This window comes from Puma concolor, chromosome D4 (assembly GCF_028749965.1).
Source record: "Puma concolor isolate L17-30 chromosome D4, mPumCon1.1.hap2, whole genome shotgun sequence".
Lineage (NCBI taxonomy): Eukaryota > Metazoa > Chordata > Mammalia > Carnivora > Felidae > Puma > Puma concolor.
This window is the reverse complement of record NC_141679.1, coordinates 89,058,161-89,080,490: the sequence shown is the minus strand read 5'-3', so window position 1 is coordinate 89,080,490 and position 22,330 is coordinate 89,058,161. Positions and strand designations below refer to the sequence as shown.

The 22,330-nt window shown below is 56.4% G+C and overlaps 1 protein-coding gene across 1 annotated transcript in view; it reads right to left on the bottom strand.

Moving 5' to 3' along the window:
* Positions 1 to 378: 378 nt before the first annotated feature.
* The window catches only part of GPR107 (G protein-coupled receptor 107), a 71,388-nt gene continuing 49,436 nt past the window's right edge, over positions 379 to 22,330 (bottom strand). The window contains exons 15-18 of the mRNA XM_025932858.2: positions 14,292 to 14,341; positions 12,604 to 12,687; positions 11,679 to 11,797; positions 379 to 5,527 (exon numbers count right to left, since the gene is read on the bottom strand). Of these exons, the coding sequence (XP_025788643.2) occupies positions 5,431 to 5,527; positions 11,679 to 11,797; positions 12,604 to 12,687; positions 14,292 to 14,341 (350 nt within the window). The 3' untranslated portion in view covers positions 379 to 5,430. The remainder of the gene's footprint in view (positions 5,528 to 11,678; positions 11,798 to 12,603; positions 12,688 to 14,291; positions 14,342 to 22,330) is intronic.

The window sequence follows — 22,330 nt, the reverse complement described above, 5'->3', positions numbered from 1 at the left end:
CGTCGCGGTGAGGGCTCTGCCCCCAGGCTGCGCGGTCCCCTCCCCTCCAGGGGCAGCAGCCGCAGGGCCCGATTTGGAAGGCGCTCACGGGGCCCCGTGGAGGCAGGGGCATCCCGGAAACTACAAGGGATTTCTAGTCTGTTCCGAAACCGAGCCCCTGGGGTTGCAGTCACATGTCTGCGTCTCACCACAGCTGCTGGGTCTGCTGAGGCGCATGGAACTTCTCTTGGTAGGAGTCACTGTTGGCAGTGCGAGCAGGTGGGAGGCAGTTAACTAGTTTAATGAACAAGAATCCCAAAAAATGATGATGAGAGGGAGGGGGAGGAAGAGAGACAGCAGCCAGGAGTCAGCGACTCCCTCCAGGATTACAAACGTACCTTTCCATCAGAGAATCTTTATTGTACTATGTTTGCATCACAGCAAGAGAATCCATCCCAGACGTCACCCTGATTGGAAGCCCCACCCGTTACATGTTTACATAAATACTTTTCCGTGATCAGCAGTGTTAAAAAAAAAAAAAAATACTGCAAACTCCTGCATCCCAATCTAACCTGAAAAGCAAACGATATTTACAGACATTTTGTCCCCCAAATGAAACTTACTCCTGGACTGGATGTGTCTGACTTCTTTGGAGGTCACGTGACCAGGCAAATCCAAATTACGGTGGGCAAAAGCTGCTTAGGGCGTCAAGAACTGCCCCCACGTGGACAAGATTTGGGGATCCTTTTGTATTAAGTGTCTTAAATGCTAAGAAGGTTGACTCTCTGCCCCGCCCCCCGCCCGTCTGACTTGGCTGTCCACCGCAAAACCTCAAGGCTTGCCTCGAAATCAGCTTACTGCTTTGGAAGTGAGTTAGCTTTTCTGTCTCACTTTGACCCTTGCTGACTTTGTCCAGCACTCCTCCTTCCCAGATGGCCTGCCTGCAGACTTCCTGCCCCCAGAATTCCAACAGTCCCTGGTGCAGCCCGACCAGATCCCTGCTCCTTGAACGCCTGGTCCTTCTCTGCCAGCCTGCTTCCCTCACACGGTACCTCAGGGGATGTACATGTCCCATACCCTAGCAGAGAACCACCGAGAGGCATTTTTCAAGCACAAACCCTACAGCGGGGCACAGCTGCAACGCCAGGCTATAAGAGAAGGGCCCTGCGGACCCTGGAGTGGTCAGTACGCCAATCAGGAACCACACTCCAGGCGTGCCAAGTATTAGCATCAACTCAGGCGGGTCTCTTTTAAAGACTTCCAGCCCAAGACACCCTGGAGAAACCTGGAGTAAAGAGCGATCTTTTGGAACATATGGTATGTTCCAGATGAATACCTCCCTGACAGACCAAGGAGGAGCATGTCAAAGCCTAACGTCTTTCGTGCGGAAGCTACTCGTTTACGGAATCCTGAACAGGAGGAACAGGCAGGAGGCCAGGGGCGCCGTGCACTCAGCACACCCTCGGTCTGTGAGAAGGCCGGGGCGGGTCAGGGGGAAGCAAAGCGGGGAGCATGGAGTGTGGGAATGGGCCGAGGAGGGGGCTGGGGTCTGCCTCCCGTGGAATTCGGCGCCTTGTGAGCATGAGCCATAACTGGTTCCGCTGTTCCACGGGTGCTATGGAGCAGGACCAACCACGTCATCGGACCGTCAAACGTGCTAAGGACCTTCCTCGGAGAAGATGCCACAGGATGTGGGAGACGGCCAGAATGCCACTCGCAGTTCAAACAGGCATCTTTCACACTCTTCTTGGTCCGTAAGGACTGGCTCCTGGTAACAGACTCCTCAGCATTAAGTAAGAATACATTTGAGTGCAGGGGTCCAAAGCATAAAACACAGCATAGTACCTACGCTCTGGACAAAATTCTCCTTAGCTCAGGAAGTACATCCTTCGCACAGCTACTGGGAGCAAATGCTGCAATGCACCAAAGCCTTCGGCCCGTATTCCCAGACGGAGCCTCCGTGGAATTGATAGCCGTGGGCTGAGGGGGGAGGAAGAGAGGTGTGGGGAGGGGGAGGAGGAGGAGGGGGAGGGGGAGGTGGAGGGGGAGGAAGGAGGACAGCTGTGGAACAGGACAGAGCAGATATCCCGATGAGATCATAAGGCAGGCGCAGAAATCTCGCCTCGACAGGCGCTCGGAGCAGACTTCCGACGAGACCGCGCTGCTGGGGCTGGCTGGCCGGCTGTGTCCGGGCGAAAGCAAACCAAACCTGGATATTGTACTCCAAAGTGGTTTCTTGGAAGAAAACGGAACGGACTCAGGCTATGACCTGAGAAACCATTTTTTACACTAGAGGAAGCACCTCCTAAGGGGAGAATGGGCCTCCGATTCACCCGAGTTGCATTCGGCAGGTTCAAGTGCGCTGCTACTGAAATTTTAAAGCAGCAAGGAACCGACAAGGAGGCTGGTGGAGTCCCCGGCCACTGTTAAGAGCCAGGACTAAGAGATCGATGATTGTTCTTATCGTCGAAGTAGTAGCTTTCTAGCAAAACGCACACATCTCATTGGAGGAAAACAGACCCCCTTACTTCCTGACCTTTCGCGGCCGGCCGCGCTTGCCGTCCACAGCAGAGCTCTCAAAGGAAGCACGCGTAGGCAGAAACGGGCAGCGGGAGCACAAAACAAAGCCATAGATACTGCCGATCCCTCCACGACGTGCACCCAGTCCCTCCCGCCCGATCCCTGGAATACCGAAGGGCTTAACTACGCTGTAGCCCCGCGTCCCCGGAAGCCCGCGTAGCCGTGAATACCGGGCTGCTGGAGGGGCCGGCGCACCTGCCTGGCTCGGAACCCATCGGTCGGTCCCCTTCCCTCGGGGGCAGAGCTGAACGCCGGCCACAGCTACTACGTGACGGCCAAAGAGAGGATGTTTTTACAGAACGGGATGGAGAGCACAAATAACTTGTAAAAATGTGGGCGAACCGGTTTTCCCGATCTTGGGCGGGGATTTTGATTCTTCTCCATCCCTGGCCTCACTTCACACCTGCCAGTTACAACATGGGCTGCGGGCAGACGACCCGCTTGTCAGCCCTTATTCCTAAATCACTGCCTTATCTCGCCTGCACCTTCCGGTTCCGGAGGGGTCAGGTGGTCACGTGCGGCCACTCAGCTGCGGTGTGCATGAGCCGAGAGGCACACGTGTCGCACAGAGAAGCCCAACACGCTGGCTCACGCCCCGCCGTGGTGGCTGAGGCTCGGGCTCTGCCAGAGGACGGTGGGCGCCAAGGCAGGCGCCACGGCCGGCTCCGGGACGGCCGTCAGGTCGGCGGTGCCCACGGCCGCTCTCCTCCTCCCTCGCTCCCTCATTGCTTCGCTTCCACGGGGACCCTTCCAGGGGGAAGCTTTTGTTGCACTTTTGGGTCCTGCCAAGAAGTCCACGGCCTGCTCCAGAACATCTACTTGCAGGACAAACAGCGGATGCGTCCCCCAGAGGGAAGCGCCTACGGGGGTTTGGGCCACAGCACAAGACACATTTCAGAAGCACGGGAACCGTGTCTATGCCACGAAAGCACAGTCTTAATGTTCCCGCCCTCCCTGCAACTTCCTTCTTCTGTCCTGTAGCCCCAACCTGACTACAGAGACGGAAAGAAAAGGAGGCAGGCAGGGAGGGAGGAAGGAAGGAAGGAAAAGAGAAAAGGTCCCTTAAGTAAATACTTTGGGCAGATTTCTTCATTCCTGAAGGTGGGGAGACACATGGCCCCTTCCCTATAATCTGTGGCAGGGTCAGCAGCGGCAGCGGCCTGGGAAGGAGCCTCCTTGCACCACAGGCCTGGCCGCGACAGAACTTCGAGCAGGAAGAGCCTCACAGACCACAGAGGGGACTAAGGTGAGCACGCGAAAACTCTCCTGCCCCTTCATCCGGGAGAGAAAGCGGCCCAGGAGATGGAAAACAACCGCTTTCTGAGGACTCTGCTCAGGTGCCCAAGTCTGGGATCCTGAGTGCCACCCCCAAATCCTGCGGCTTCTGATGGACTCCCCCAAGCCAGGGGTGAGAAAACCACCCCGGGAGACGGCCGCTGTCCACCCCCGAGAGGCCCAGGCAGGCAAGGGGTCCCGGTACCCTGGGAGCATTCCCGACGAGGCCGCGTTTCAGCCTCCCGCCCCAGGCCCGTGCGACCAAAACCACGTTGGGAAATTACTGCCAAGCCCTCCTTCCCTGCGTCACAGCGGACGTTCCGAGCTTGTCCCGTTATCCAAATGACTTCGCTACCAGCTGCACCACCGGTCCCCCCAGGAAGCGGCTACCTGTGTCCATCTCCAGGCTCTGGGAGTTGGGAGGGGCCCTCTGCGGGGTCTGAGGAAGAACTCGCCGTCGCCATCGCCAGTCCCTGAGGGTAAAGCTCTGCTCAACCACACCTGCTCTCTTCGCATGCACGCTCCGGGGATACAGGCACGAGTCTGTTCCGTTCCTGTTAGAAAGCCTACCCGGTTTATAGCAAAAGCTTTTTAATGATGACGACTTAGTTGTACTTAAGTACTTGCTTAAACGCTACGTTTTCTGCCCCCAGCTGCTCCTTAAGGAAGATTCCTCCCCATTTCTCCCCGGGTTCTGATGACACGAGACAGACGCGAACACAAGCACAGAGGGAAGCGAGGTGGCCCTGCTCTGGGTGGTCAGAGGAGCCAGCTGTTTGAGGAAACCCTACTGGATGATGCTTCTTGAGCTGAAAAATACATTTCTGCCCACCCATCAGACAACACTAAATACCCTTCAATCAAGAAAAGCACTTCCCACCACAGTCCCAGAGCCGTGACTCTAACAGTGACACTCAGCCCTCAGACGACAGAGCCCCTTTGGGAAGACGACCACCGGGCCTCTAGAGCTGCTGGTTCCTGGTCACTTTCAGAATCTGGGATCAAGGTCTGGGGCGACACTCAGGGCCAGGAATCCTGGGGCAGGCTCCGTATAACTAAATTGGGCTTGGGCTTTGCTTTCTAAAATAACCTAACTTCATTCCTTTTTGTCCCCCAAAGCTGCGACGATATGTTGTCTTTCCCTTCTCTGTCCCTGTATCCTCAGTCCCTGCTCAGCTCCTGCGACCCTGCTCCCGAGCCGTGACCAGCTCCGGCCTCGCACCACCGCCCCCCTGCCCCCTCCCCCAAGGTCTCTGCTGTGACACACCTGGGGCATGACTACCTATTTCTGGAGAGTTCCCAATGAAAAAAAGAAAGAAATATAAATTAAAAACAGAGTCTTCCTTTTATCCTCCTCCTGGCTACACTGCCCCCCCGAACCATTCCCACCTGAAGGAGATTTCTAGCTGCCTATAACCAGCCACAGGTCCAGTTTCCATAGAAGAGAGTAAAAAATTAGGTTTCCGTGGCGCTTTGTTCCCGGCCACGTGCTCTGTGGTGTCACCGTCGGGAGGTGCCGACCGCCCCCCGCTCACCACTAGGACTATTAATAAATTAAATGTTCTCTTCGACAGTCCCCGCCGCCAGGCTGCTCCATCACGCGGTGCCTTCCCAGTCGCCTGGGGTCTCCACCGACCCATTGGTCACCTTCTTGACTTTCTTCATATTCTCCATCACCCCTGACGTCGTCACTCTGAATGAGGAGAACAAAAAAAATTGGGAAAGTCTCAGTCTTGGAGCAAAAGGCCATCGTCACCACAGCACAGCCGAGTGGTTTACGTGTCGGCTCTAGAAACAGACCGGCCTGGGTTTGGGTCCTGACCCCGCTCCGGGCTAGCTGTGTGACCTCTGCCAAGTCATCTGACCTCCCTGTTCTCAAGTATAATAAACGACTCACGCTTCTCAGAACCGTCATCAGAGAAAGACGAGATTCTCCAAAGCACCCAATCAATGCACACCAGCTGTTATTACTACGGTCAGTGACGGCCTCTCTCCTTCTCTCTCCCTGTCGCGGCCTCCACGAGTTTTTATGTTGCAGATCTACACGGATGACGAGAGCAACATCTGTATCAGAACTCTGCGAACACAGAGTTCATCAGGTGTCGTCATTCGTAACAACCGGCCACGCGGATCCTTTCTGAGTCATGAGACACAACCACGGATGCAGAGGAACCTTCTGGCCCAGAGGTTCTTTGGCCGTCAGAGATCGGGAACCGGCGGCTGCCTACAAACCTGGGGGGCCAGGCTGCGCGGCTATCAACAAGCACGTGGCTCTGCTTCCACGCTGTGACCCCAGGACAGGGGCCTTATCTCTGCCGGTGCCTAGAGGCGAGCAGGTGCCACGGAACCCTGTGCCAAATGCATAGGTCAGACACGCAAGAACATCAGCTTCAGGAGCGCGACGAGCCAAGTACAGTGGCCCTTTCCAGAGAGTGGGTCACGGCATCTCTCGAGAAGGTGGGGTCAACGACGGGACAACCCCCCCGCCTCACAGTCTGTGAGCTGGACAGGTTCTAATGCTCTCTGGACCCAGGAAGGGACCGGGCGGCTTCGTAGCAGGAGACATCATGCAGAGACATGGCTCCATGTGGCAGGCACAGCTCACAGGGGTCACGGGGCAGTGAAACCACTCGAAGTCTGTCAGACCGATACACGGCACGACACGTTTGTCCAAACCCACGGGATGCACACCACCAGGAGAGAACCGTGAGGTAAGTGACAGACTCTGGGTGACGACATGTCAGGCTTAAGTTCATCGAGTATCACAAACGTACCTACCACTCCAGAGGGGGATGCTGGTAACACAGGAGGCTATGTGTGTGGGGCAAGGAGCACACAGGAAACCTCTGGAAGCTAAAGAAACTAGGGGAACTCTAGAAAACAACGAGGCACCTATGTGCCCAGACCAACGAGAATTTCCCAGTGAGTAAAATAAATTCAGCCGACTCAGTCTGTCCAAGGACTCTCGTCCCCACCCCCCTCCACCAGCTACCAAATCCCCTCACCTACAAATGGTACCTCGGTGGCCCTATAACGTGACATATCTAGAGTCGGTCCAGCTGGAGCTAAAGGCAAATAAATGATTTTACGGGGGAAGGGAAAATTTCCACCCTTTTCCACCCTTCATTCCTGCCACCATGTTGCTGCTGTGACCAAGCCTCAAAGCCATCCAGGCGTCCCCAGAGTTGGGACTTTTCTCAGACAAGAGTCCTTCAGACTCACGGGTTGGCTGTACTTCTGGCAAAGTCAGGACAAGGCGGGCCGCCAAGACGCAGACCTCGGGGGAACCGGGGGGTTCCCGCGGAGGCGGTCAGTGAGTGTACATGCGGCCCCCGGACACGGGAAACCGGCTCACTTGGCCACGTGACCCAGCGTCACTTCCCGTCGGCCAGGGAGGCAGGGCACGGCTCTCCCCGGCGACAGGCGCGCGCGCACACGGCTGCTCTTCAAGGCACCGGCTGTCTCTGGTTGGGACGGACCGGGGGAGTGGCTGCAGGCCCAGGGGAACCAGAGGCTTTCCACACCCAGCACGGCCTTTCCAAACGCAGGAGGTCTGACAAGAAACGCAGCCTCGTGTCTCCCAGAGCTGCTCGAGGCGACAGCAGCCGCGTGGGGCTACGGCCCTGGCTGCAGAGAGAGCACAGCCCGTTCGCGGGACCCGAGTGGGGCTCGGGCTGTGGCCTGGGACACACACCTGCCCCCTGTCTTTCCCTCATCAGATGCAGCTTTCTGGCTGGTGAAGCAGCCGAGAAAACCCTTGCTCTGCCGTGCGGGCTGGAGGAAGGCGGGGCCGCTGGGGTGAGCGGGGGCGGGGGGAGGAGACACGACATCGGGTCCCCGAGAGGTGGCCACTCACTCCACGTGGGCTGAGAAGAGGTAGGTGCTGAGGTCAACCGCCACCTTCTGCTGGTGGTGACCGGGTGGATGGCTGTGCCGCTGAGGCCCTTAAGGGATGCAGGGGCGCAAGCCTGGGTGATGGGGGGCAGATGGCCAGAGGCACGTGGCCGGAGCCGGGGACTGGGGAGTGGTCAGTGGGGAGACGGCCGAGGTGGCCCTGGGCTCGGGTGCGCCCACCCGCCGAGAAGAGGGCAAAGGCCCCAAGGCCGGAGGAATCAGGGTGTGCGCCGGCACAGGGGGAACGAGAGCAGGTGACGGGAGGCGGGCGGAAGCAGGTCAAGACAGCGGACGGCAGTGACGCCGGCGGGCCTCCGTGTCCTGTCGCGCAGCTAACCGCTGGGAAGCAAGAAGGACATCTGGTGCCCAGGTGCCGCAGGCGAGACTGGCCGGCCCCCACCGACTGGGGCTCGGACGCTGCGGCAGGAGAAAGGAGGCGCCCGAAAGCCCCACACGCAGGGACGGGAGGTGAGGCTCCGGCCACCTCGGGGCTCCGCGGGCACCTCCCTGAGGGTCCCACCTTGAACGCAAATGCCGAAGGGGGGACAACGGCAGAAAAGCCACCAGGTGACCGGCCCCCGGAGCAGCACCCGCAGCACAGCCGGCAGAGCTCGGCGACGCGGTGCACGACGTGGAGAGGCCCCTCTGAGCTCAGGTCAGGCAACGGGCAGCAGTGACTTCCAGCCCCAACAGCAGCTCTGGGAAGGCAGGCTCAGCCTCCGGGGCTGCCGCCCGGCCGTCACCTTTCACTTCCCAAACGGGGACAGTGAGGTCGGGAGAGGGCGGGCTCTGTCCTTCTCACCTCTGCTCACTCTTTCTCTGCCTCACTAGCTCCTCGTCGCCCTTGCTCTGGGCTCCGGGTGCACCCCCCTGTGGTGGTGCGGTCTGCGCCCCGGCACCAGTGGCACACTGTTCCCGAGGGACACCGGGAGCTCCCTGGGGGCAGGGCTCCAAACCGCCTGCGGGGCTGACGGAGCCACCCGGAGCTGTCGTGGGCCTCCAGTGCCTGCTCGGGGAAGCACTTCCTCGAGCCCAAGTGGCCACTCCTGACTTGGGGAGGGCACCGGCCTCAAGGCCCGAGTGACGGCGGCAGGTGTGGAGCCCAGCTGACGCGCTCCCTGCGGGATCAGGAGAGGTGTGGAGCACAGAGAGGAAAGTGGGGCAGGGATGTGCCTGAGAGAAGGAACAGGGGAGTGTAACAGAGCTGGAGACAGCAGATGGTCCCACGGCCGCCTCCCACTTCCCTTCTACATCTCCTTTCCTAGCAGAACCCTATCTGCGCTCGCAACTGAACAGGCCTACTGGACACAAGATAAAAGAGGGAGCCCCGGGCACCCGCTGCCCCTTCTGCTGCACCAGACCGCGATCCTGGGCCTAAGTGGCCCCTGGACACATCTGCTTCTGGAACCCAACTATAAAGTACAACCCAACTGAAATTTCTTTTCTGGACTTGAAACGTGGGGAGGACTGGTCGAGAAACAATTCTACTAGTCTCGAATTCCCATTTTCACTTTTGTTACATACCCACTTGAGTGGGAAAAGGTTGGCCGCAACCCTGAGGCCAGCATTCTGCAACGGGAACCCCAGAGAGGCAGCTTCCCGGCCCTGGAACCCACACCAAATGTTTCTTCCGTTCTGACTTCTCAAGACAGCGGAAAATAATTCAGATCTTCAAGGACACGCAAAGCACAGGGGGCCGTGACCAAGTCTGAACGCCGAAAACCGCACGCACGCAATTCTTTCTAACCTGAGTTTTTTAGGATAAATTCTCTTATCAAAATGGGCAAGGCTCTGGTTAGCCCAGTGAGAGGTGTGCACAGAAGTAAAAGGAGAAAAAGACAGAAAGTCGGCTACTTCTCACTGCACCCTCACTCTGCAGGCTCAGCGGGAGAAGCCGGACGAGGCCTGAGCCAGAGGAAGGGTGGGAGCACTCGACCACGGGAGGAGCACGGCCTGTCCTGGGCTCAACCGTCAAGACTCACCTCCCAGATGTACCGCACTTCAGAGAAAGGAAGCGAAAACAGGAAGAAAAGAAACTACCCAGAATCGCAAGTCAATAAGGTCGGTGAGTGGCCCAGGGCAGAGTTCGTGTGCCACCAGGGGGTAAGACTCGTCAGGAGGATTGGTTTTGGGGTGTGTGAGGCCTAGGGAGTAGTCCCTCCCACCAAGAGGAAGCGATATCTGTTCTGTGGTGAGGATCAGAGCCAGCTCCTTTCTTGAGGAAACACCCTCCGAGGGGGATGGCAGAGAGCTCCCGACCTTCTAGAAAACACGGTGGCTCTGCTCGCCTCTGGCTTCGGTTACTTCTGGAAGACTGAAGAGGTGCCGTTCAGGAAGAGCAGCTCCAAGCAGAAGAGGGAGCGGGCAGCCTGGGGCGCGGTGGTGTCCCCGAGAAGCTGCCACCGGCCCTCACGCCCAGCTGCGGGTGAGTGTGGATGGCAGGCGGTCACGGCGGCGTCCCTCCACCTCGGGCCCGTTCCGCTCTGTCACATCGTGTTAAGCCCACGGGGCTTTCTCTCCGGCCGAACTTTCTCTCAGCCAAAGGGAAGCCCCAGGACAATTTCTGCGCTGACTTAAAGGCACTTGGCCTCACTCGGCTCCCCGACTTCCTTTCCAGGGGCACCACCCTGAACGAAACCTCCCTCTGTGGTCTGACTTCCTGGCTGGTGCATACTCGGCTTTCCGGCCACCGAAGAGCAGCCCCCTTCACGACGACAGGACGGCTCACGCTTGGCCGGCCACAGAAGACGGCGCCATCAGAGCGGTCCTCCCTCAGAACGCCAGCGGCAGCTGAGGCAACCAACGGACAACCCTCGACATCCCGACCTTCCCAAAGCCGCCGGGATAAAGGCCACACCCTCTCCAGGCTCCACCTGACTCGTGCCCCCTCCCCCCACTACCCTGCCCTGACTTGAACACACACAGACCCCTCTGCCAAAACGGTCACCACCGCCATCACGTGTTGCCACAGAGGAATAAAACCTAAAACAAAATCAAAAAAACATCCGCCATGTGGGGCGCCTGGGTGGCTCGGTCGGTTAAACGTCCGACTTCGGCTCAGGTCATGGTCTCGCGGTTCGTGGGTTCGGGCCCCGCGTCGGGCTCTGTGCTGACGGCTCGGAGCCCGGAGCCTGCTTCCGATTCTGTGTCTCCCTCTCTCTCTGCCCCTCCCTTGCTTGCACGTGCACGTGCGCTTTCTCTCTCTCTAACATTTTTTTTTTGCCACGAGACAAAAATACCTTTACGGTGCATCCTTGCTTCCGATTGCAATGGCTGATGGAAAGCATATGGGGGACATCAAATGACCCAGCCATTCAGCTTCTAGCTGCGGCCCCCAGGGAAGCCCTGCCGTGAGGGGAACGGATGAATCCACCACAGCCTGCTGGTCACGCAGCCGCTCACGGGACTTTCATCTGGGCCCCTTCGACCGAGTTATTTGCTCAGATTCCGCTCTTCCTAGAACGTCCGATGGTCCTACCGTTTTCCCCTCTGCTATCTGTAAAAAGGTGTTTCTTCTTCCACAGAGAGCTGTTGTCTGGGGCCCGTCTGGGATCTGCCTTCCGGTCACTGTTCCCGCAGTGGGGCTGAGCACACACAGCGGTCCTACGCTGCCTGACGGCCCAGCAGGGCCCAGCAAGGGCAGAGGCTCAGCCTTTGAACCGGGACAGGTCGAAAGGCCACCCGTCTTGCTGGAGGGAGCACCCCTGAAACTCGGCCTCAGGCTCATCATCAAACACCTCAAGGGACCTGGCCCATCACAGCTCGTCGGTCAACAAGCAAGGAGTGGGAGAGCCCGGGGCTTAGGCGTCCACGTCCTTCTACTAAATACAGAGGTACCGTCTCTGGGGCAACACGACGCACGGAGAAGTTGCCCCAGGTCACACCGCACTGCTCTGCGCTACGTCGGGTCCCCGGGCAAAGGAGGAGGTGCGAGAAAGGAGATGTCTTACACTGATTCCATTTCCAGGTCGTCCTCCTGAGAGAGCTGCAGGTAGGGGTTGTCTGAGGCTGGACGGAATTTACATCCCGTTAGGACAAAGAACACCAGCGTGGCCGTTTCGTCCAGGAGCTGCAAATGAAAACCCACCCCAACAAAGGGATCAGCACGCTGCTCTTCGGAAGGCCGTGGAACTAAAAACGAACCAGCCCAGCCCCCCACGACCCCCGGCTGGCCGGCCGCTCAAACGCCAGGGCAGGGTCTCCTCGGAAGGTGTGCCGCGCCCCAGCTAGGAGCATGCTGCCCCGAGAGGACGTGTACGACGCCCTGCTTCAGCCTGTCGTCACAGGTATCTTTTCAGAGCCCCTCACATCCCTGCGCTTCCTACAGCGCCCTTTGGCACCGAGTGGCTCTAGGAAGTCTCCACGTCACCGTGTCGTGCACCCGGAACTAACACGGCACTGAACGCCAAGTCTACGCTTCGAGAAGAACGAGAAGCAGAAAAGGCTCTGAATCACCTGGCGGCTTACCCTCGTAGCTAACTAGCCCTAGCGCGTGGCAAAGGCCCCGTGGTATCGAAACACTGACGGGCACGGAAGAAGGGAGCTCTGGATTCTAAGCCGTTCTAAGCCCCGTAACTGAAGGACAGACCACGTCTCATTGGCTTTTAATTATACAGGGCAAATCTCATGCTCTCTGCCTGAGGCTTTTCTCTTCAAAGTCTTGTAAAATTGCAAAGTAAAATCGATAATGCAATGACTTCCAGATTTCTTTCACGTAATCTGGCAGCTTTCCTGGACAAACAGAGACTCTTAATTGTGGATCAGAAGAGAGCAAAGTGGCCGCTGTCTGGGAACTTTGGAGCGACCTTAAGTGAAACCCCGACACTTCATCCGCAGCCAGAAAGTCTCTAGCACTGTCCCCCACGAGCAGCACACCTGGTACAGCCACTTCCACTGGAACGGAACGGCGAGTTTGAGGAGAAATGCAATGATCCTGGTGAAGTATATGTAACATACGATCTAGAAGGAGAAAAAAGAAATAAGCAATCAAATCAACACAGAAATCACGGCACTTCTTCCAGCAACTGGCTTCCACAAAGGAACCACAGAGGAGAAACAGAATTACCTGAACACAACCATTTGACGCTAATTAATAAACGTGGCAGAGGGGTGCCTGGGTGGCTCAGTCGGTTAAGTGTCCGACTCCTGATTTCGGCTCGGGTCACGATCTCACAGCTCGTGAGACTGAGTCCGGTATCGGGCTCTGCCCTGGCAGCAGAAAGCCTGCTTGGGATCCTCTGTCTCCCCCTCTCTGGGCCCCTCCTCCGCTCACTCGCTCTCACAATAAATCAATGAACATTAAAAAAAAAAAAAAAAACCAAAACCAAAAAACACGTGGGCAGAGACAGGCTTCTCATCACCAGGTGCCCACCCAACGCTGGGGGGACAAAACATTTGGTGTGGCTGCTCTGAACTCCCCAGTCACCCTTTCCTCGCCTTTTCTACACACACACCCCATTGACCTCCATCCCCGAAGGTCAGTATTTTTTTTATTCCCAGGCTCTGAGGAATGTTTTTGAGGAGTAATGGCAACACTGCTTTAGCCTCCTGAGCAGACGCTGTGAGCGCCTGAGGCCCACGCAGAGAGGAAGTACCAATGACACTAAGTAACACTAAGTACTCTAGTGATGGAGAGTGAGGCAAGGATTCACCGAGATGGCCACTGGGACCTCGCCCGGGGTGGCTGCGCTTGCAGGGAAGGAAAGGTCCAACCACAGATGGAAGACGACTCAGAAACTTTCTTTTACGAGTCAGGAAGCCAACACCGGGCGAGCTTACGCCTCATATACTCCAAGAAATTATTACCCTAAGAAGTTACAGCAACTCCCGCCTCTGGCGTCCGCTCATAGGGCCTTCTCACGTCCAGATTTTAGGCGTGATCTCGTTTTTGTAAACGGATAAAACGAGCAAGCCAAAGGACGGCCGTGTATGGCATATGCCTGAAGAGCAGCTAGAGAAATGACCACCAAACTGGGACCAGTCATGACCTAGGGGGAGGGGAGGGGAGGGGAGGGGAGGGGAGGGGGAGAAGGTCAGGGTCAGAAAGGGCTTTTGCTCTGTTGCTATAGTCCCTGCATTGTAGGAAAACATCAAGCATGTGTTACTTCTCTGAGTATTTAAAGCCAAATTTAAAACTCACATTTTTTTTTAATTTTTTTTTTTTATGTTTATTTATTATTGAGAGACAGAGAGACACACAGCGTGAGCAGGGGAGGGTTAGAGAGAGGGGGAGACAGAATCCGAAGCAGGCTCCAGGCTCTGAGCTGTCGGCACAGAGCCCGATGCGGGGCTCGAACTCACAAACTGCGAGATCATGACCTGAGCCAAAGTCAGTCGCCCAACCGACTGAGCCACCCAGGCGCCCCGAAAACTAACATTTAAAAAGAAGTGACTCAGCTGTTCAGTTTCTCTTCGCGAAAGACACAGTTCAGTCGGATAAAATGAAACCCACACGGCTCCAGGTAGACTTCTTGGGCTTTTGCCAATTCTTGGGAAGTCTGTTTGCTCGTATTTACAGATTTAGGATTTTTTTTTTTTTTTTTTTTTTTTTTTTTTTTACTCACCAAGACGTAATAGTGTCTGAAAAGTTTCAGCTTTGCTAAGTTAATAGCAGCTAGGGAGAAGAAAGAACAAAATGAAAGGCACGTTAACTTCTTTTCTCATTTTTAAAAGCAAGTGACATTTAAGCGCCCTCTGTCAAGAGGCCAAATCCAATGCAGGTGAGTGCTGCCGGGGGCACATCTGCATTTCTGGAGCCGCGACAGCTTGGGAGGCTCTCCCCCCTGTCCCTAGGGAGGATCAGGGAGTTGTGGGAGCAGCAGGCTGGGGTCCCCAGCTCCGGCAGTCTGCTGGTGTACGTCTCCCCAGTCTGGGTTCAGCAGCTTTGAACTCGCCATGCTGGGGGTGTGCTGACACCACAGAAATCGGCAGACACTACAGATCGGCCCCTACCCCCCGACCCCAAAGCCGTTGCTAAACATTTCAGCTCTGCCACTGTGGTCGACACAGCTGCACTCCCCACTAGGGACCAGGGCCTGTCTCGGGTGGGTCCCCGCACCTCCCGCTAGCTGAGGGCAGAAATTCCATGAACCCACGGGTGCATCTTGCAAATTTCACTTGTAACAAGCCCTTTAAATACAACCCTGCTGGCTGTGTCCTACCTTTGGATCGCTCAAGGTCAGGGAGCCAGGAGAGCTAACTTCCTGCCACCTCCCACGGCCATGAAATATTGATGACCGCAGAGGGTAGCCTGGCTCCCTCCCTGATTAGCAAGCCTTTCATTCATCATAGACCTTCCTGCAGGAGGCAAATTAATTTGGCTTAATAGCATTCAATTACTGGTTCCGTTTAACAATGGCACCGTGGGCGGAGGAGGCTCCCCTTCCCCTCCCCCCTCCTCTGGCTCACGATTAGTGGGGGGCAGTCAAGCTTAGGGTTCCAACAGAAATCCCTGGAGTCCTAACCTTCAACGCGATTACCAACGAACAGTATCTGCGAGAACCTCCTGGGAGGAACCGAATGCCTCCCTCACGGAAGCACCAGAAAATCTTTACAGAAAATCTAACCCCACGTTAGATTTGAGCGGCCATGACATCCACGTCTCGAGCTGGAACGGACTCACGTACGCACGCAACCTTTAAAGAAGCTACATTAAAGCAGGCTGATCAGCAAAAGCTTACTTATCTAGCAACCTCTCTGGCAGTCTTGTTTTTAAAATTAAATCTTACCCACTCTGCCATTCACTCTGTCTCTGGGCCAGGCCAAGTCGGGGCGGCTGTGGCCTTTGTCCCCAGGGCGGCTGCTGTCCCTCAGGGAAAGAGAGGCCCCGAGCCTCTCACAGCACAGAGGAGCTCCACACTCGATGCGAGGTGCGTCGAGGGCAGCGAGAGTGATGCGAGCCTGTGACGCAAGCAGGTGCCCCTGCCCGGCTGGAGGCTGGCAGAGCTTCGCTGAGGACCAAGCGTTAGGACTGAGAAGTGTCAGAAGGCTAAACCACCACGAATTTAAAGCCTCGCACGTCTGTGTGAACGAGGATTGCTTCTGTATTTCTTTTTCACGTGGGCAAGGGGATGGCCGCCCTCCCAAACCAGCCAACTAGTTCTGGAATACGAACGCTCGATTCTCCTTGGGAATCACTGAGAAAGGACAGTATTAACAAGAAGACCACTTAAGTAAGTAAGAACGCTTGCAAAGTGTCTTGCGAATTTCCTTGGCTGAAAGAAATCCTACAAATGAAACTCCTGCCCTCGCTTCGGCAAGAACCGTTGGCCAGATGGACAGAGCCATCAAGATTTGAGTCCTAGATTCCAAGGGGCCATGACAGGCCATGGCTGTGGAGGCCCCGCCCAAGGAAGGGCGCCCAACTTAGACCAGGGGCACGAGGGCGAGAGAGAGGGTTCCCACAGGAGCTGGTGTCGCAGCAGAGGCCTGAGCGGGGCTCGGGAGGGAGCAAGAGCGGACAAGTCAGCGGGCAGAGTGCTCGGGAAGAACGGATATGACGGCTCAGCGGAGAGAGCACCACGCGGGGAGGAGGAAGCAGGCCGCACCGTCGAGAGGCTGGGGGCCGGGGGCCGGGCCGTGGGGAGAGCCGAAAACAGACACCACCGGCTGTCCTCCCTGGCGGTGGCAAGGGCCTCGGGGAGCCCCTGAAGGGTCTGGAGCAGCGGCTGCCTTGGTCACATCCACATTTGAGAACAACTTCTCTGGAGAAAGGATGGAAAGAACCAAGAAAGAGCCCAACTGAGGCCCAAACCCTCGAGTTGGTGGAGGTCTCCCTGAGAGGGGGGAGGCAGATCCCGCCTGGGAGGGACAAGGGAAGTCGGACGACCCCTCCCTCCCAGCAGGGTGAAGGGTCTGGGGTCGGCGGAGAGGCAGCACAGGGGGGAGGACGCTGCAGGGCGAGGACCCTCGTGTGAGAAGGGCGCGGAAGACGCCGCTCTAACGTCCCCCCTGCCGCCTAAGACACCCTGGGCCGAGGCAGGCCACGAGGTGCTTCAGAGATGAGCCCGCGCCCAGGCACTGTCCCACAGCAGGACGCGTGCTAGGACGGACAAACAGACCTGGGGACAAGCGGCGATAGGGAATGCAGCCACAGAAAGCGAAGCTCGAGGCTGTTTGCAAAACCCACCGGTCATGAGGGACACCACTTCCAGTCACACGGGAGACATTTGGTGACAAGTCTGCCGGCCCCCCCCGTGGGTGCTCTAGTCACAGCTGAGGCGGCGAAGGCAGGGAGACAGAAGCGAGGGCAGTGCAGCTCTGAACGTCTGGGTTCAAATCCCAACTGTGCTGCGTCCTGGCTGTGTGACCTCAGATGAGTCTCCTAGCCTCTCTGGGCCTCATTTCTTTTTGCCTTTTTTTTTTTTTTTTTTCCCTTTTGGCGCAAAAAGGTGGCTTTATCACAGCACGGGGGCAGGACCCGTGGGCTGAAAAGAGCTGCCGGGCCTCATTTTCCTCGTCTGTAAAACGGGGATAACCACACCTACTCCTAGGGTTGTCGGCAGAACTGACGAGGCAGCCGTTGGAAAGCAAAGAGCAGCCGGTAAGCACTCAGTCAATGTCTGAGGTCCCAGGATTAGGAGGACGGAGTATCGACCCGATACCAAGCGGGCCATCGGCGGGGTTGCGGCGGCTGCCAGGAGCCCGGGCCCCGGTGGGTACAAGTGGACCGAGCGGGGAGGGGCCGGCCCCGGACGGCGAAACCTCACCAGCAATTGCGCAACGAGCAGAGAGGCACAGGTCACAGCCCCGACTCCCAAGCCGCCTCCTGCTCTGCTCCAAACGAGCTGTCCCCTGGATCGGAGCAGGCTGCTGAGCCTACCGCTCAGCGGCCGCAGCAGGCCGGGCTCCCCGGGAATTGGGGGTCCTCAAGCCCGGGCTGGCCATTTCCGGCCCCACCGCGACCAACGGCAGAGACGGTCAGAGAGCGGGAGGAACAAAGCCTCGGACGGGAGTCCAGGGCCCCGCGTTCCGGCCCCTGCACCTCCGTGGCCCGTCCCTCCGTTCCTGGGCCCCGGTCTGCTCACGGGCAGGAGGAGGTCTTCGTGGCAGGGGTTCTCGCCCGGGCGAGCATCGGAATCACCCCGAGGGCTTCTCCCGGTGCCCAGGCCCGGCCGCCCCTATTACGGAACAGGGCTTGGCCGGAAGGACTCCGAAGGACCTCCCAGGGACGGAGGACCAGGGACCCGATTCCGGCAACTACTTTCTACTGATGAGCCTGGAACAGGTGCCAGGAGACAGGAAGCACCCAGCTGTCTGAAATGCTCACCAAGGCAGCCACCTCTGTGACCAGGAACGAGAGCAAATGTGCCCGGCTCGAGGAGGTGCTGTCCCTTCCCTAGACTCTCACCTTGCCTCTGTACACCCAAGAGGAACTGAGAGGCCGGCAAGGAGACAGACGGTCCCCTTCCTTCCCCGGGGGGTCGTGGAACCGTAACACTGGTCATCACCATCGACCGAGAGGGAATCACAGACACACCAGGCACCTCTCTCACTTCGCCTGGTGCAAACCTCACGACGGCCTCCACGAAGGAAGAGCTGCCGTTACCACTGCCTCACAGAGGAAAAGCCTCGGGGCCTGGAGAAGTCCAGCAAGTTACCGAGGTCACCCAGCTCGCAGGTGAAGAGGCCAGGCCTCCCAATCCAGCCTACTTTTCTCGACAGACCGCGCTCTCCGTGCCCACGCTCTGCACCAAGAGAAAGGCAATTCACAGCTTTGGGATCCCCCGGCAGCCCACGGCTCAAAATGCCCGGCAATGCCCAGGAACCGCAGCAGTCCATCTCGAGAAGTCAATGCCAGAGGACTTCTGAGACACACATACGCAAAGGCCCATGACAGTCTCTTAAAGGGTGAAAAATTTCCCAAACGGCCCTTCCCCGGGTATAAGGAGAGCCGTGAGGCTTAAAACCATCCCCGCCTGCCCCCCGCCCTTTTCTCCTCCTTCCTCCCTGGCGTGCTTCGGGGGGGAATTCTGAGTCGAACATAAAAATTAAAGACATAAGGACGATGGCGAAGCCTGGATGGCGTCGGCGTCGCTCTGACTCTCCCTCGAGCTCAGCATTTCCACAGTCTGCCTCAGCTCCGAGCTCAAGTCCCTCTGCAGGGGAGGGCACAGCAGCGGCCCCCATCTTCGTGGTCACTCCCAGGCCCGAAAGCCAGGCTGAACGTTGAGCCGGGCCCACACTGGTCTGAAAGCATCCGTCTGGGGGAGAGAGCAGCTCCCCAGGCGCCCCGTGGCCTCCCCTAAGAGGAGATCCCACGAATCCGTCTCAGACGGTATCGGGAGCAAGCATGGGGACGGCCGTGATAAGACAAGAACGCTGCAGAGAAGGACACCCTGATTTTCAAACTGTTGAGGGTCACGTGAGAAGTGGTACGAGACAGGCTTCCAGCATGCATTTAAAACCGTGATCCAGGAGTGGGCAAAGCTCACCAGACTGCACGGTTAAGGGCTCTGTGTCCTACTGGAAGCAAACGTTATCGTACGGCAACAGCAAAAAGAAAGAAGCAGAAACGGCCCAACGGACTGGCCGACCACCACGCACTCTAGGGGAAGGCCAACAACTCTAAGATTTCTGCTGTCCCATCTGCTGAGCCTCTGCTTTTGCCCGTGGGCTCTAGAACCACATCAGAGGCCCTGTGGGGGCGGGGGGCGGGGTGCTGAGGACCCGCGCTGACCTGACTCCCCTCCCGTCTCTCGGCCAGCCTGCAGCCTGCGCGATACCGGGAGCCTCGCTAGTCTGACGTCGCGGCTGAGGCTGGGCCCAGCCAAGGAGCACACCACGGCCCCCGGCTGTCCCCAGCTGCCCACGGCACAGACTCGCGGCCGGCAATGAGCTGGGCGAGGAAGAAGGCCCGACGTCCCACTGCTTAATGCCACAGCCTGGTCAACAGCAGACAACACCTTCTCCCTAAGGGACCCGGGTCTCCCTAAATACTGCAGTCATCAGCCAGGAAGAGGTGGTTTCCACTGCTGTCTCAGGACTCACAGAGGTCAAATGCAAGCCAAGGCCACGAGGCAGGAGAACCACATCCAGAAGCAGGGAGGGCACACCAACTGAGATCGCAAACCAGCCTGCTGGGCGGCCAAGGGCCTCCCCAGACAGTAAGGTGCCGAATGTCTTAAAGGCCTCATTTTAAAAAATGGCATGTGTCCACAATGTGGCTGTTTCTCAGGCCGGGGCGTATAGAGGCCTCATTGCTTTTGGTTGTAGGCTCTACTAACTCGGGGTGGTGACAAAGGTTGATTCTTTTGAAATGTTGAGCTGAAGCTGTGATGTTGATGACATTAAAGGAATCTGGGGTGATCTGTGAGGGGAAAGTAATGAAGAGAGGGAATCTGGTGATTAAAAGAAATGAAAAATCATTGCATTAAGCCAGTCTAATCAGATCCTTTCGCTCTCTCTTTATGTCTTCATAATAGCCTACTTAGGTGTGGTTTTAGCCTTTCTAGGGTCACAGACAGCTTTGAGAATTTGCTGAAGGCCATGAACCCTCTGCCCGGGTAAATGCACACAGGCACAAAAATCTCACCAAGTTTCTGGCGACCACACATCCCCTCCTGTGACGCACTCACAGATGCCCCGTGAAAACCATGCCAATTAGATGGCTGGCCACACACATACATGACCTAAGGTGGCCCTGAGTGCAGGACAGAATGCCACCCTACCTCGTGCCCTAGGAGATGCGCAAGCTTCCCTCCCTCTCTCCCTCCCCCTCTCCTCTTTTTGGTTTCTGGAGTAGAACTTAGTGATTCATCACTTACATATACCACCCAGTGCTCATCCATCCCAACAAGTAGCCTCCTTAATCCCCATCACCCATTTAGCCCATCCCCCTACGCACCTTCCCTCCAGCAACCCCGTTTGTTCTCTATAGTTAAGAGTCTCTTACGGCTTGCCTCCCTCTCTGTTTTTATCTGATTTTATTTCACTCCTGAGATGCATGAGCTCTCTAAGCCCCTGCACCACACCAGCCAGAGAGAGCGTTCTCCGCCTGCCAGCAAGGCGCCTTCCTGGAGCAGAAGACTTGCTTACGGTACACTCTTGCTGCAGCTTAAGGGACAGGAGACGATTACAAGCTTATGCTCTAGCTACATACCCAGGGACAAAGGGAAGGATGAAACTTCGGAGCGACCAGATAAAGGGCGTCTCATTTTTTCTGCCTCTCCTCTCTGATCATCTTGAAAGAGTGCTCCGGAGGGGGTAATCCCCACGCCATCCTCAACAGCAGTGCAGACAACAACATAGCGTAATTCCAGGGGAACTCCTTCCTTCCCAGGCTGCACCCGGTCCTAGAGCCATCCCCGCATGCTGGGGAAGGGAGATCACAGTGCAGCTGGGAAGTTCCCCTTTCTCCTGACCTCCTTCCTCAGCCTAGGGCTTCTGACCTAGGGTCCCCAGGTCTAACCTAATAGTAATCCTCACTGCCTGGAGCATCAGTGAGCCGCAGGGCACCTTGGTTTCTGCTTGGAAAATGTAAATAAAGATCGGACACACCTGAAGTTATAACCAGAAAACGGGTCAAAGCAGTCAGGGAAGACAGTGCTCGTAAACATCAGCCCAGGGCGAAACGTCTAACCCAAAGCCCTCCTGGTGAACTGAGGGTGACTGATGTTAAAAGCCATCTTGTTAAAGAAAAGCACAGATTCCCATCAGAGTAATAAGGTAAAAGATCACATTGGATTAATGATGCAAAAGCTACTGCCCCAAGTAACAAAGAACACCGTTCTGGACACAAAGACGGAGTTCGGTAAATACTTAAAAACAGTAATTTCTTAGACCTCTGCGAGCTCTATAGCTCTCACAGCACCCAGTAAAGAGTGAGCAGTCAGTGTATCAACGTCACCGTATTACACCCAGGATCTTTAAAAATGGTGTCTCTTCAATGTCCACAACAGCCAGGAGATGGCCAACTTTTCCTGCAGAGGGCTGGAGAGCACCCTCGTGGGCCAGATGATCTCTGCCCCGACCACTCAACCCTGCCACTGAAGCGCAGGGAGCGGCCACGGGCGATGCTTCCACAAGTGGGCACGGGGCATTCCAAGAAAACTTTATTTACAAAAACAGGCGAGGGGAATAATTCTTCCTTTCTCATCAATGGGTTTTTCATTAGGTCTATTTACATGAACACACCCAACAAAACTTTTTCTTTTATTTTTTTTTTTTTTTTTTTTTTTTTGGCACGAGAGGCCCAGAACGAAGAATCTGGCCAAGCCTGAAATAAACTCTGTAGGCACAGGAAAAAAGAGCCAGGCAGACTTTTCGGTCGTGACTGTCGTGACAAGAGATTCAACAAGCCTCATCTCTAACACACGGTTCTCAAACTTTTGACCTCTGGGTTCCTTCACACTTTGCAAAATTATTGAGGACCTCAAAGAACATTTGTTTGTTTTTGGTAACATCTGTCATTATTCACCAAATGAGAAGATGAAACAAATTTCGGAAGTATTTCATAATCGATGCAAAAGTGAAAGAAGGAATCCACTACATGTTCATATTAAATATCTTTTTAATAAAAAATAACTCACTCAAAAACAATTTATGAGGAGAGTGGAACCGTGTTCTGTTTTTGTAAATCTCTTTAGGGTCTGGCTTAATGGAA